The sequence below is a fragment of the Balaenoptera musculus genome, chromosome 9, assembly GCF_009873245.2.
Source record: "Balaenoptera musculus isolate JJ_BM4_2016_0621 chromosome 9, mBalMus1.pri.v3, whole genome shotgun sequence".
Lineage (NCBI taxonomy): Eukaryota > Metazoa > Chordata > Mammalia > Artiodactyla > Balaenopteridae > Balaenoptera > Balaenoptera musculus.
The window spans coordinates 38633207-38648860 of NC_045793.1; the positions used below are offsets into that span (position 1 = coordinate 38633207).

Sequence of the window (15654 nt, forward strand, 5' to 3'; positions counted from 1 at the left end):
TAACATTTGCGTCAGTGGAGTTCCAGAAGGAGAGGAGAAAGAATGTGAGATTAGAGAATATTTGAAGAAATAATAGCTAATAACTTCCAAAATTTGGGGAAAGGCATAACCCTACTAATTTAAGAGGTTGAACAAACCCTAAGTAGGAAAAAAAAAAAGAAAAAGAAAAGAAAAGAAATCCATGCCAAAATATCCCAATGCTTCTGAAAACTAGACAAATAAAAAAAGTCTGGAGAGCAGCCAGAAACAAGACACTACTTATAGAAGAACAACAATTTGAACGAGAGCAGATTTCTTATCTGGCAACAATGGAGGCCAGAAGAAAGTGGCACCACATTTTTCAGATACTGAGAGATAAGAATTGTCAATTCTATATCTGGTGAAAATAATCCTTCAGGAATGAGGGCGAAATAAAGATATGCTCAGATGAAGGAAATCAGAATTTGTCAATTATACATTTTAATCATGTGCAGTTTCAGCCATTGCTTCATCATTTTGTACTGAGTATTCCTACTAAATCTACAGTTCAGTGTTTTTAGCTTTCAGAGTTACCAACAAGATATCGATCTTGTTTATTTTCCCTTTTAACAAATTTTTACTGTGTGCAGTTTTATTTTGAATTTTTTCTCCCATAAGTAGTTATTATGGATTTGTGGTTTGTAATTATTATCTGGCTAATTCATGAGAAAATTTAAGCAATTCCTTCAGATATGTCAGAATTGTCAATCAAAAGCAAATTAAAAAACAGCAAAATGTGGGGCAGGCCAGGGTCCTCCAGGTAACTGTTTCCTTCCTTCGTGGATCTAAGGATTTGGTTGTTGGTGATTTCTTTTGCAGTGAAGAAGCTTTTTAGTTTATTGTAGTCCTATTTGTCTATTTTTGATTTTGTTTCTTGTACTTTAGGAGTGATTTCCAAAATATCATTACCGAGACCTATGTCAAAGAGCATTTGTCCTATGTTTTCTTCTAGGAGTTTCACGGTTTCAGGTCTTACATTTAAGTCTTTAATCTGTTTCAAGTTAATCTTTGTGAATGGTGTAAGACAGTGGTCAAATTTTATTCTTTTACATGTGACTATCCAATTTTCCCAGCACCATTTATTGAAGAGACTGTCTTTTCTCCATTGAGTATTCTTGACCCCTTTGTCTAATACTAGTTGATCATGTATGCTTGGGTTTATTTCTGGGCTCTTGATTCTGTTCCATGGGTCTATTTGTCTGTTCCATATTGTTTTAATGACTATAATATAGCTTGGAATCAGGAAGTGTGATGTCTCCTGCTTTGGTGTTCTCAGGATTTCAAAATTTATAGTGTATAGGAACACTACTGATTTTTGCATGTTAATTTTGTGCCCTGCAGCTTTACTGAATTCGTTGACTAGTTTTTTTTTTTGTTTTTTTTTTTAAATTTTATTTATTTATTTATTTATGGCTGTGTTGGGTCTTCGTTTCTGTGCGAGGGCTCTCTCCAGCTGTGGCAAGCGGGGACCACTCTTCATCGCGGTGCGTGGTCCTCTCACTATCGCGGCCTCTCTTGTTGCAGAGCACAGGCTCCAGATGCGCAGGCTCAGTAATTGTGGCTCACGGGCCCAGTTGCTCCGTGGCATGTGGGATCTTCCCAGACCAGGGCTCGAACCCGTGTCCCCTGCATTGGCAGGCAGATTCTCAACCACTGCGCCACCAGGGAAGCCCCGTTGACTAGTTTTAACAGTTTTTTGGTTGAATCTTTAGGATTTTCCATATATAAAATCATATCATCTGCAAATAGAGAAAATTTTACTTCTTCCTTTCCAATTCTGATGCCTATTGTTTCTTTTTCTTCCTGACTTCACTAGCTAGGACTTCCAGTACTATGCTGAGAGTGGGCAAACTTGTCATTCCTGATCTGAGAGGAAAAGCTTCCAACCTTTCACCATTGAGTATGGTGTTAGCTGTGGGCTTGTCATATATGGCCTTTATTATGTTGAAATATATTCCTTCTATGCCTAATCTGTTAAGATTATTATTTATCATGAATAGATGTTGAAGTTTGTCAAATGCTTTTTCTGTTTTTATTGAGATGATCATGATTCTTTTCTTTCATTCTATTAATATGATGTATCATACTGATTGATTTGCATATGTTGAACCATCCCAGGGATGAATCCTACTGGTTCAAATATCTTAAAGCAAATCCCAGATAGTATGTCATTTAACTTCAACACACTTCAGAATGTTTCCCCAAAGAAAATGGACATTTCCAACATAAACACAATGCCATTATTACACCCAATAAGATATCCATATTTCTTTGGCATTGTCTAATACCAGTCCATACTCAAATGTCCATGTGTTTCTTAAAGTTTTTTAACTGTTGTGATGTTTGAATCACAACAGTTGAACCTAAACAAGGTCACACCTTTCATTTTGCTGCTATATCTCTTTAATCCAGAGCTCTTCCTCACCTCTTCTCTCCTTTTTGCCCTGTTATTAACTTGCTGCAGAAATAGTGTCAGTTTTTTTATAGAGTGTGTCACATTCTAGATTTTACCTGTTACCTTCTTTGTGGTGTCATTTAACTTGTTCCTCTAATCCTCATGTTTCCTGTAAGCCTTTAAGTGGGAAGTCAGTTCTAAGGCTTGATTAGACTGTTTTGTTTTTGGTTTGCTTTGTTTTGTTTAAGCAAGAACACTTCATAGGTGTGCTGAGTGCTTCAGATGGCATTAGATCAGGAAGCACACAATGGAGTCCCTTTTGTAGTGATACTTAAAAGAGTATTAGGCTGAGGTAGTGACACCCTGATCTCCATTGTAAAGTACCTTATTGACCTTCCATTTAATGGTTTAATCCATCGATGATTGTTGCCTGAATCATTTATTTCACAAAGGATTGCTAAATGGCAATTTTCCAATTCTGGTATTTCTTTCTATATTATAAAAAACAACTTACCCTCAACAACAATTTGGCTTTCTGAAATACAGTTAAATCAGGAAAGGTAGTGTAAGTTCTAATTCTTTTCTTTCAAATGGCAATTTTAGTTTATTTTTATTTTTTTAATTAATTTATTTTTTATTTGTTTATTTTTGGCTGCATTGGGTCTGCGTTGCTGCGTGCAGGCTTTCTCTAGTTGCGGTGAGCAGGGGCTACTCTTTGTTGCGGTGTGTGGGCTTCTCATTGCAGTGGCTTCTCTTGCTGTGGAACACGAGCTCTAGGTGTGTGGGCTTCAGTAGTTGTGGCACACGGGCTCAGTAGTTGTGGCTCACGGGCTCTGGAGTGCAGGCTCAGTAGTTGTGGTGCACGGGCTTAGTTGCTCCGTGGCATGTGGGATCTTCCCGGACCAGGGCTCGAACCTGTGTCCCTTGCATTGGCAGGTGGATTCTTAACCACTGTGCCACCAGGGAAACCCCACAGGTGACAAGTTTAGAATAAGGGGTGTGTGCCCTAGTTACTTGCAGTAGTGTCCAGTGAATTGTTTTGTTTTTGTTGATTTTTGTCTCCCTCCTTTGGAGCATCATTAAGAATTCATGGATTTTTATATATTCAGTATGTTTCAAACAACTGTATTTATTACTTTTTTTTGATTGTCCCATCTTTGACCAAAGAGACCCTTCGATTTTGGTTTCTGTTACCTTTTGACACACTTATTTATTGTGAATGGATTCCTTGTTTTGTATCACAAGATATCCCACACTTGTTTTATATATATCCTGTCCCAGACCTGAAATGAGACATTGCTCTGAGTGGTCCTGGTTTCTTTTAGTTGGAAATTGTATTTAAAAATGCAAAATGGGCTTCCCTGGTGGCGCAGTGGTTGAGAGTCTGCCTGCTAATGCAGGGGACACGGGTTCGAGCCCTGGTCTGGGAAGATCCCACATGCCGCGGAGCAGCTGGGCCCGTGGGCCACAACTACTGAGCCTGCGCGTCTGGAGCCTGTGCCCCGCAACGGGAGGGGCCGCGATAGTGAAAGGCCCGCGCACCGCGATGAAGAGTGGCCCCCACTTGCCGCAACTAGAGAAAGCCCTCGCACGAACCGAAGACCCAGCATAGCCAAAAATAAAAATAAATAAATAAATAAAATAAAAGTAGCTATAAAAAAAATTAAAAAAAAAATGCAAAATGCATGACTTAAATTATTTCATTTGTAGTAAAAATGAAAGCTTATACATGTAAAGTTTTATTCCAAGGCAATAACTTTAGAACCTGGTATTTATTTAGGTAATAAACAAAACTGTAATTGCCTGTTTTATTTTTATTTTAAGCTGACTTTTAAATTATTTATGTAAAAGGAGATGTACATCATTCATTATAAGTAGACCTAAAATTGGTTAATAACCATATACCAATGTTTCATTTTTCCAGATTGCACAATTTACATTCAAAATTTCCCAAAAATGTTTGAAATGAGGGATATAAATGAAATCTTAAATGTTTTTATATGTATTCAAAAAGAATATCAATTTAATCAGAGTTGCTATAGTAAAAGCCTTGAAAAAACTTTCAGAAATGTGATGGGTTTGACATGAGCTGTCAAGTTTGAGATTTAGCTTGAAATAAGTGAAGGGCTATAATTTCAGGTGTTAGCAGACTCTGATGTGGGAATGCATGATATTCAAATAAATGAAATGCAAAATGCTATCTGGCAGCAATTCTCAAAGTGAGGTCTGAGGACCCCTGGGGGTTTCTGAGACCCTTTTAGGGGATTTGCAAGGTCCTCCTTTTTTCAACCATGATTTGAATGAGGGCCAGTTTTCCTCATAATATCTTAGCTATAACAACATATCACAGAAGATCGAATGCAGAAGCAGAATGTGAGCTTCCAACACTCTCTCTTAAGCCAGAGTAAAGAGATTTGCAAAAAGTGTGAAAAAGGCCACTTTTCTCACTATTTTTTTTAAAAATGTAGTCATTATTCAAAAAAATTTTCTTTATAGTAAAGATGAAAAGGGTTTATTATTTAAAAATGAGTTAATAAACATACATTTAAATTTTTTGTTTTAATTTTTAATACAGTAAACATCGACATATATAACCCACACAAACATAAGCTCTTTAAAGTCCTCATTTTAAGAATGTAAAGAGATCTTGAGACCAAGAATTTTGAAAACCTTTATGATATCTTGCACTATTTGCTTAGTAATTGTAAGTATGTATGAATAGGAATAGATTCAAAATATAAATGTATTCATAGAATTTATAAACTTTATTTCAAGTTAACTTTGTTTAAATATCTCCTGAGCATTAGACATGATCTCTAACCACAATTTAATTTTGTACCTTAGGAATATATGATTCATTTTCTTCCTGATGACATAAATGCCAAACAGAAGGCTGCTCTCATCTAAGGAAACAACTCATTATGTTTCAACTCCACACATGAAGCCAAATATTCAGCTTATAATTTAACTGATGAATTTGAAGAATATGGGATGTTCTGAGGTTTAACCCCAGTTTCTTTTTCTTTAGAAATCTTTTTTTTTTTCTTAAAGAGCAGTTTTAGGTTCACAGCAAAATTGAGGAGAAAGTACATAGACCTCACACTTGCAGAGCCTCCCCAGCTATCAACATCCCAGCATCAAAGTGGTACATTTGTTACAACTGTTGAACCCACACCGACACTTCATTATCACCCAGAGTCTATAGTTTACATCAAGTTTCACTCTTGGTGTTACCCATTCCATGGGGTTTGACAAATGTATGAGGGCATGCATCACCCTGACAGTTATCATACAGAATATTTTCACTGCCCTAAATATTCTTTGTGCTCTGCCTATTCTTCCCTTCTTCCAGCATAACCCTTGTCAACCACAGCTCTTTTTACTGTCTCCATTGTTTTGCCTTTTCCAGAGTGTCAGACAGTTGGAGTCATATAGTGTACTGTACCCTTTTCAGATTACCTCAGCTTCCTAAGTACATTTCATGAATCTTAGTGACAGAGTCTGGTCAGACTTAGCAACTCTTTTTGTATGTTTATTTACATTCCTTTATAATAAAAATCACACATACCTGCCTTTGTTGTTTTTCCACATACATTCCATTCCACACTGTCAGCTCCTGGTGGCCAGGAACTCCATCTATTTAATTTGGGACCACCTAATTAATTATTAGTATTAATTATTAGTGCCAGTAGATCCCAGTCCAATTTACAAATCGGTCCCCACTGCTATTCCATGAGCGTGGTCTTCTAAGCTAAGTGTTCTTGGAATTAAGTCCTTAAGCATTAGCAGAGAAGAGCTTACCTTACAGTAATTATTTCAGTGACAAATAAGAAAAACTACAAAACTGCTACACAACCCCTTCACAGGAGAGCAATTTTATTCTCCTCGGGAGACTAATAGTTCTAGTTATCAGGTCCGTTTAAGTCTCTGACTAGGTTTTTAAAACATCAGAATTAGTTTTGAACCCAAAGTACCAGAGTGTCTGGTACTTAGATTTGTATTGAATGATTTGCACAGAATAGTTTGTCAGTATCCAGAAGGACGATAAAGACAGACATAATCAAGGATATAATTGGCGGAGGGTTAAAAAAAAAAAAGTAGTTGTAGGTTTCACTTTCTTCGAAGGTTTTAATAACCCAGTTAAGAGTTTGTGTCATTTGAATGCAAAAGCTTAGGTATGAAATTCCAGTTTCTCCAAAGTAAACCACTTGTTCTGGGTTATTCCTTCTGGCTTGTTTAGAAGCGGCAACATCGAATAGTTTTCCCGTGCCCACTTTAGTAGAAAAAACGCCGAAAAGACGAGTCCAGAGGGGAGAGCCTCAATAAGGCAGCTTGCCACTGTAGCTGTGCACTCAAAACAACAGCTGGGGTCTCGGTTTCCTCATCTGTAAAACAAGGGGAGAGGATGAAGTCACAGTCTCACAGATTTTCAACTCTTTGTTGCCCTCTCTCAGCCGTTAGTACAGCGCTGAGCTCAGGGCAAGTGCTCAATAATTGCCTGCTAAGCGAGTGTTGTTTTTGATCCGTTTCAGATCCAGGCCGGGTTTTGGGCCTAACCCGCGCAGGCGTTCGGAAGTACCGCTTTACCGCTGGGGGCGGAGCTTCGCGAAGCTCCCGCGCTCCGGGGGCGGGGGCGGAGCTTGCCGCTGGCGGAGGGCGGAACCCACGCGGGGACTTCCCTAGGGCTGAGCTGCGCAGCGGGTGCGGAGGGCGGGTGTTTGGGGGATTGTAGGGGGCTGTGAGGTTGGCTGGGGTGGGCAGGCGGGGTGCCGCTGCCGACCCTTGGTGGCTCCCAGGGCTTGGGACCCTTACCCCGGAGTTAGCCCCAGAGGGGACGAGTGTTGCTGGGAGGCGGAGGGCTGCTTGGCCGCGAGTCCTGCGGTGATAGCGAGCATGTGTGCGTGCGCGTGTTTATCTGAGGCCCAGCGGGGCGGCCAACCCCGGACCCCTCCTCCTTCCGCCAACGCGGGTCGGAAACCGGAGCCCAGAGACGGGGACGCCAGGCCCGGAGCCGATGCGCTCCTACCCGCTGGCTAGGCGCCCCCAGGTCGCGCCCTCTCTTCGTGCCCCCCACCAGAGGGGGCAACTCCGGCCCAAGTCCTGGCCGAGAGGGAGCGCTGTGGAGGCGCGCTGCCTTCTGTCTGGACACGTTGGGCGAGTGGTGGGAGTTCCTGAGGCTTGAACGTCAGGGTTTTAAAACACGTGTTTGTCTCTGTCATTTTTACTTTTAGGGTTTTGGCCAAATTGGGCGAGGGCACAAAGTAACCACTTACCCCTTCTCACCGAGGACGAACGGGGGAAAGGGTAAGTAAGGAATGGTTAGGGGTGGAAGGAGCTAGGACTTTATCCTGAAAGAGAGCGAGACAAAGAGAGAAGGACTAGATCCAGAACTGCCCTTGGATCTTGGGGCCAGATTCTACGTTTTCAGCAGGAACCTAAGGCCCACCTTCAAGGGTCACAGGCTCCAAGTCGAAGAGTTTTTTTTTTTTCAGGTGTTTCGGAGTCTGTAAGTTGGCTGGGACTTTGACAGCTGGCATAGGTCCCTTTTAGTCACTTGACCTGGCAGAACACTGTCATTACCCTTCACCTCTCGGTAGTTGTCTGTCTTGTAGTTGTCCTGTAGTTGTCTGTCTCAGGCCCCCATCTCTTAGCTAACTTGGACTAATCTCTGAGACTGTGAAATTAAAGCATCATGGCTCTCCTTGATAATAAACAGGAACCCCTCCAAAGATCTTTACATTTTAGAAGGGGACTCCTGTAAAAATCCTTTAGGACTCCAAAGCATAAAGTTAATAACAATGTTACAAGTGTTGAAGTTCTTTTGGGATCTTCTCTTAAGCTCATAGAGAAGGGTATTTTGGGAGGGAGAAATGACCAGACTGGGCCTTTTCTTCTTGACTTTCACTTTGATACCTCCTCACCAGCATTCTCTTCACTTCTGAAACGTTGTCAAACAGCATATTGAAGTCTTTGAAGGTTTGCTGTGATTTTTCAGTGTGGGCTCTTTTAACGGTTCTTCTCTGGAACTTTTCCATGATCTCTCCTCCCCTAGTATTAGTGAAATGAAACACAACTGCTCTCAGAAGTTTGGAAACACCTTATGCATCCTCTGTGTCCCATATAAAGAAATGTTTTGAATTAGTTAAAATTCAGGTAAGCCACAGGCAAAGATTTTGTAAATCACATTCTTGGATACTTACACAGGAAAACTAGAATTGCTCTCCATGGCATGTTGACATTGGCTGCCTGTGTCCTGAACCTGCCTTCTTATTTGTGTGTGCTCAACTGGCAGATGGCCACATAATTTACTATCTGAAAACAACAGGAAATAGTTGTTTATTGGTGATAGGTTCATTTATTGATTCAATAGATATTTTTTTTTACCAAAGTGCCGAGCACTTTGCCGTGAGTAGGATGGTGAGAATGAGGGGACTGTTGGAGATGGCCATTTGGGGGCAGGCCTTTTACCGGTTTTCTGCGGTTTTTCTGAATAGTTAAGTGTTAATGTAGAAGACCTTCACTGTACTGCTGATAGTGGTGGTGGTGGTGTGGGAGAACAATGTTCTTTTCCTGCCTTACTGATACTTTCAGAAGTAAACATTCAAGGATGACTGACCATGGTGATTTGTGTCCTGTAGTAAAGTTATAGTCATTTTCCAGTGTAATAAATGTATTGAACTAGCATAATAATTAGATGAGGATAATTATTTGAATTGTTCCAGAAAAATGACCTAAGATTAGAAAGCATGGACAATGTTAAGGATGATGCACTTAGGAAAATAAATTCTAAAGTAGGCTGTGCACTTGTGTGGGTTTCTTTACATTTAACCTCTTTTTTTGTTGTTTCTTTTAATGTTTAAATTTATTTTTTTAATTTTTATTGGAGTATAGTTGATTTAAAATGTTGTGTTAATTTTTGCTGTACAGCAAAGTGAATCAGTTATACGTATACATATATCCACTTTTTTTTTAGATTCTTTTCCCATATAGGTCATTACAGAGTATTGAGAAGAGTTCCCTGTGCTATACAGTAGGTCCTTATTAGTTATCTGTTTTATATATAGTAGTGTGTATATGTCAATCCTAATTTTTTTTTGGACTGTGCCGAGTGGCTTGCGGCGTCTTAGTTCGCTGACCAGGGATTGAACCCCAGGCCCCCTGGCAGTGGAAGTGCTGAGTCCTAACCACTGGACTGCCAGGGAATTCCCATAACCTCGTTTTTGTTTTTTTTTTAAATTGAAGTGAAACAAGTTGTCTTTTTTTGGTTACAAAAGTTATATAAGGTAAAAAAAAAAGTTACTTAAAATTAAATCTTGCAAGGTTATAAAAGGTAGAATGTGAGTCTCATCTGAAATCAGTCTCAGACGACCACTGCTGGGTAAAAATGGTAGGTTTCTGCCTTTTACCTCCATATTCTTGGCTATTTACCACTGCTCTTTGTTCCACTCCAAATCCTGTGTGGAAGTAGCATGGCTTTTACAGTCTTTCAGACATGGACGTGAATCCTGGCTCGTATTATGTTAGCTCTGCAACTGTAGGCCAGTTAAAACTTCTTTGCCCCTAACTTCTCATCTATCAAAACAGAACAATGAGTATATTAAAAAGAAAGTGTAAAAACAGTGCCTGGCACACAGATACTATTAACTTCCCTCCCTGTTTCTCTATCGGGTCACCCGCTTTCTTTTGATCTTGCTTGTGATTGTGGAAAGCAATCTAGTACTTACTCTCCTAAAGGTGCTAAGCTTCCTGGGTATTTGCATTTTCACAGGTGATCCCCTGTTCTATCTGATCCTAGAATTTCTAGGACAAGGACTGACACCTGATTCCCTCTATCAGATCATTCCACAGCCCTGCGGAAAGAGTGTCAGCTTGAAAAGTGAAGGGGAAGGGTTTCCATAATGTGTTTAAAAAGCTCTGACACTGTTCCCACAGTGAGAAAGACATACTACCACATTTAGCTGAGTGTTTAAAGTTAGGATTTTTATTTCAGAAATGTCTTTGGTTTATAAGAATTACAATAAAAATGCTGATGCTTCATGTCCAAACTGTCATGATATTGCCAAGTCGTGGGTTTAATATACAGCTAAGCTGTGTATTTAGTGTAGCTAATACTGCTCTGGAAGCCAAGAAAGACAAGTCCACAGACATCTGATTTCACACCAGAAATCTGGTTTCACTTTGCTAAAGACTACATTTTGTCAGTAGATTACAAGCATATCAGCTGTACTGCTGTAGTTTGTGGCATTTCTATCATAAGCTGTGGTCTGTAGGGTTTAGTATGATGTTTTATTCAAATGACAGCACACTGTAAATGAGCACCTGGTCAGATAAGCATATTTCCCATAGGTGTCTTCTAGTGTCATGGTTCTTACAAGTTAACAAGGTGAAATAGTTTCTATCCTTCGTGATTTTTTGTGGAAGAAAATATTCTTAAGGAAAAGCCTCACTTAAGAACTCCTTGTATTCCCCAAATAAATTTTCAAGACCACTTGTTTGTCATGTTGAACAGTGTACTTACAGGAATAAAATAACAAATAGCATTTAGATTTCCAGGCCAGGACCCCAAAGCTTTGCTAACTCATTGTGTGCCTTTGTGTATTAGTGATACTATAGACTGTAACCAACACTTATAATAGTGTTTTGGAGAATAATGTATTCTGAGTTGCAACCTAGAATGGTTGGACCACATCTCTCTCCATTTTGAGGTGGTCAGGGGTGTAGAAATACTCTGGAGAAATATTCCTGGGTTCTTGGGCCAGCTCTGTCATTGCTGTGTGACCTTGGACCCAAATTTCCCATCTGTAAAATGGGGTACTAATTATAAATGATTACTGTGAGATTTAGGGAGCGTTTTTTTTTTTTTTTGGCCGCACCTCAGAAATGCGGGATCTTAGTTCCCTGACCAGGGATAGAACCCGCACCCCATGCTGTGGAAGCATGGAGTCTTAACCACTGGACTGCAGGGAAGTCCCAGTGAGTGTTCTTAAAGTAGCACAATGTCTGGCACAAAATAGGTTCTCAGTAAATAGTTTCATTTTCTTTCCTCTGGGTCCTGGCCACGAGAACAAAGACTTCCCCTCTCTTATATCCCAGGCTTGTGGCTCCAGCTGAAGGGAATTGCCCACTGAAGCTGGGACTTGGTAGTGGGACTGGGAAAGGGGTATGGAGAATCATGACAAAGGGGAGGAGTGGTGAACTGAGAGAGGAAGGTGCCAGTCTTTTGCTCAGTCCATGGACTCAGGTTGATGAATTACTTGACTCAGAGAAAGAACCCCCTTTATCTCTGACCTTTCTGCTAATCTTTTGTCAGCTGCTCCATTGGAGACTCTTAGCTCCTTATTGCCTGCTTAGTCCAATGACAGATTTTTTTCTTTGTCACCTTTGTACTACGTTAATAACCATATATTTCTATTTTTTTTAATGAGTGGGACTTAATAATAGATGTCTGTACTTTCTTAAGATCTGGATTTTTTTTCTATACTTAAAGTCTGGTTGATCTTTTTTCCTTTCATTGGCCTACAGTTCATACATTAATAACTTTTTAAAATTTTCTGTATGCTGTGTGCATTGAACTAGTGCTGAGGATAGAAAGTTGAAAAGTCACTTTCCTTGACCAAGGAGCTTACAGTCTATAGGACAGTGGACATCTTGACCAACAGTCCAAATATTGTGTGCTATTTGCTCTAATGGAGATACCTACACATGCAAAACAAGCCTAGCAGAAGCTCTTGATCCCTGACAGGAATGCCAGAGCAGGGCTTTAGCCGTGGTTGTGTTTGAGCCGAGTCTTGACAGCTGAGTAGGATTGGGCAGGGTGACAAGCAGCACAGAGCATTTCCAGGTGGAGCTAATAACATGAATAGTCATGTGGTACTATGACAGCATAGTGTGTTCTGGGAACTGTAGGTAGGTCATTATATTAGAGTGTGAAGGGCAAAGTCAGGAGTGAAAGGAGAGGAAAGTAGAAAGCTAGTTCAGGGCGCATTTCCCATCCCATGTGTTGTAGTGAGCCACTGAAGAAACGTGAATGACCTGAAAGATCACCGTGAAAGCAGTGTGCTGGGTAGATTGGGGTACAGTGGGGTGGGGATGTGGTAAGATTGGGGGCCGGAGTGGACAGTGCAATTAGCGTGGGTGATAGGAGGTTGAGAGCACAGACAAAGGCAGAAGTAGTGGGGGTGCTCAGAAGTGAGAATGTTTAGGAGAATATCTAGGAGGAGGTAGAGCTGGCTGGTCTTTGCGACTGTTTGACTGTAAAGGCAATGGGAGAGTGAGGCTGACTCGAATGACTGCCGGCTTTCTGGGTAGTGGGAGGGAAAAGAGAAGAAGCAGTTCTGCGGGGGAAGGTGATAGTTCAGATTTGGACACGTTGTGTTTAACGTGCTTGTGGGGCATGTCATTGGTGAGTTGGAGGTATCTAGGGGGCAGTTGATACGGTCTTGGAGCATCACAAGAGCTGGGGAGGCTGGAGATACAGATTTCTGAGTGCTTGCCACATGGAGAGTGGTTGAAGGCATGGGTAAGGATAAAAATGCTCAGAGGAACTGCATAGAAAAGGAAGAGAAAAAGGCTGAAAGTAAGTCCTAGAGGATATTGACATTTTAGGGACAAACCAAGAAAAAGAAAAATGTAAGGATGCTGAAGGAGAGTGACCAGAGAGGCTGGGAGAAAAGAGAAAGCAAAACTTGTCAGGTTCCAGGCAGAGTGAACTGCCCTGGGTGAAGGGGTAAACAGGAGGGGAGGGAGTGAGGCTAGAGTAGATAGGCCTGGGTTCTTTCTCAGAGCTTCTGGCTTCATTGGTCTTCAGTTCAGAATTTTAAAAGCTCTGTTGAAAATACGAAAATACTATGGTTGCCTGTAATCAGTGTTCTTTGTCACACCTTCTTGTGAATGAAAATCAAGTTGTCCCTTTGTTTGCCTAATCTCTCCCTTTAAAAAAAATTCATACCTGATCTTACCTTCGTGTATCTCATTTTACCCCATTTATCCTATTCTTTCTTGGCCTAGGGTTCCACTGCTGTCTTGCTCTCACCATGTCTGGCCTTTTTGCATACATTATTCGCTACCCTAATCCAGTTGTGGGGGGAGTGGGAGTCCCCTTTCTTTTATGAGAAGTTGAAAAATTTCAGAAACGTGTCTACTAGGAGGCCAAGGGGGAAATAACCATACCAAGCATAAAAAAAACCCCATACAATTCAGCAAATACTTTTTAATATCTACTGTCTATCTTCAAGGCTCTGGATACAAAGATATATAAGATGGGAAGGATGAATAATATAGGGACCCTACCGTTAAGGAGCCCTCAGGCCAGTAAGAGAAATGGATGTGTAAATAAATGCCTTGTGCAGTATGTGCTATTTAGAGGTAGAGTTCAGGGTAAGATGGATGCAGAAAGATGGGTTTCTTTATTTTGTGTGAGCCTGAAGGCTTCATGGAGGGGGTGATGCTTGAGTTAAAGCTTGCAGTGGAGTTAAGGTGTGGGGTGATGGGGTTCAGGGAGAGGAATCGGGGGAATAAAATATTCCTTGGTGGCTCCATGAAAGCAGCAGAATGGGTTTGAGCTTCCCATCTCCTCTTCCTCCTTGTTCTGCTTCGTTTATTGCAAGGTATCTTTGTCTTAGGGGATAAGGATGTTTTAGCTAACATGTAGGGATATCCACAGTTTCTCCCTTTGTGGCATAAACTTTCTGTGAATTTATCACCACTGGTTTACTATATATTAGATGGCTAAAACAGACCAAAGCAATTAAATCAGAGTTTCTGGGGGATGATGTCCAGGTATGGGTAATTTTCAAAGTGCCCTAGGCATTCAGAGTAGAGAACCACTGGCTAAAACATGGCACAGAAGAAAAGTGTCAGGTTTGGAGCTAAAAAATTGTAGGTTCCTTTTAATAACAATGTGTCCTTAGTTAAGTTACATTTACATGCAGATGTGGTTGTAACAGTGAAATGCTCCATTGACTTTCTCTAGGAGGAGACAGGCTAAGAGCCCGCCGCCTTGTCCTGCAAGATGGTAACCGTTTTATGGATCGGGACTTAAGAGTTCACCGTCATGAGCATTTTGATAATATATTTTACTATGTTTGTGTAATGCTAAAAGTTGAAGACTTAAAGCAAAAAAACAAATCCTTAAACAATGAGCAGTGGAACTTTTCTTAGTGTGACATATTAATTCTGTTTAAAATTACACAAATGTTTATTGTGATTAAGATTGTAAAGTGTATAAATATCCTCAATGTCAATAATGTAATTGTTTAGTATTAACATGCTATAAATATGTTAGGTTTTTATTTTCAAAATCTGTACACTTAAAAAAAACCCAGAATTCTTTCAGAAGATAGTAAAAACCCCAAAAAGTACCATGAAGAGTCACAAATTCAGTTATATTGCAGGTGTCATCATGTCTGTTAAGTATGCGGGGACATGTGCTGTATCTCTGTGCTGTGGAAAGCCTGGTATGTTAGTGCTGGTCGTGTAGTCATAGAGAAATGATCGTTCTTACGGTATTATAACTTATTTTACTTGAGAAGTGGTGTCATTTAATGACAAGGAAACTGAATCTAAAGCCTAGAGACTGGGTTCCCGACGTGGTTTAAGTGCTCACTCCTACGTGGTAGTAGGTAAGTTAGCCTCTCTAAGCCTTTTATGTAAAATCTGGATGCATTCGTTCTCTGTTGCTTTGTACCATATTGAAAACTTAGTGGCTGAAAACAACGGTAATCGTTTATTATCTCATGGTTGCTATGGGTCTGCAATTCAGGTGGTTCTGGCTCAGGGTCTCGTGAGGTTGTCAATAGATACCAGGTAGAGGTGCAGTTAGTGGAAGGTGTGCCTGGGGCTAAAAGATTCACTTCCATAGTGGCTGGCAAGTCTGTGCTGGCGAGTTGGTTCCTCTCCACGAGCGGCTTTCTACGGGGCTGTCCTCACTCAGGCTTCCCCAGACTGCCATACCAAGAGACCAAGTTCTCTTCAGTGTCCCCCAGCACCTTTACCCTAGCGCTGGGTACTTTGTTGGTGCTTACTTGGTATTTGCTGAACTGCATTGGATTGCTGGTGAAACTCCAGCCTTTGTGCCTCCCCTGAAACTTTAGATACAGAAGGTTGATTTTTGCTCAGGTGGTGGTGGTGGTGATGGTGGTGACTCCTGCCAGAACCATTCTTAAGCCTGTCTTACGGGTCCCTGTTTTGCCACTGGAGTCCTTAGCCTCTCCCAAATGACTCAGGTGTTTGGGTCTGCCAGT

The 15654-nt window shown here is 40.8% G+C and overlaps 1 protein-coding gene across 5 annotated transcripts in view; it reads left to right on the forward strand.

Annotated features, from left to right (window-relative positions):
• Positions 1 to 7034: 7034 nt before the first annotated feature.
• IMMP2L (inner mitochondrial membrane peptidase subunit 2) overlaps positions 7035 to 15654 on the forward strand; it is a 901263-nt gene continuing 892643 nt past the window's right edge. For 2 of the 5 annotated variants that reach the window (XM_036863029.1, XM_036863033.1), the window contains exons 1-2: positions 7367 to 7460; positions 7645 to 7717. In XM_036863029.1, the coding sequence (XP_036718924.1) occupies positions 7428 to 7460; positions 7645 to 7717 (106 nt within the window). In that variant the 5' untranslated portion in view covers positions 7367 to 7427. Of the gene's footprint in view, positions 7115 to 7289; positions 7311 to 7366; positions 7461 to 7644; positions 7718 to 15654 lie in introns of those variants that run through there. The other 3 variants (XM_036863031.1, XM_036863032.1, XM_036863030.1) reach the window with 3 other exon arrangements.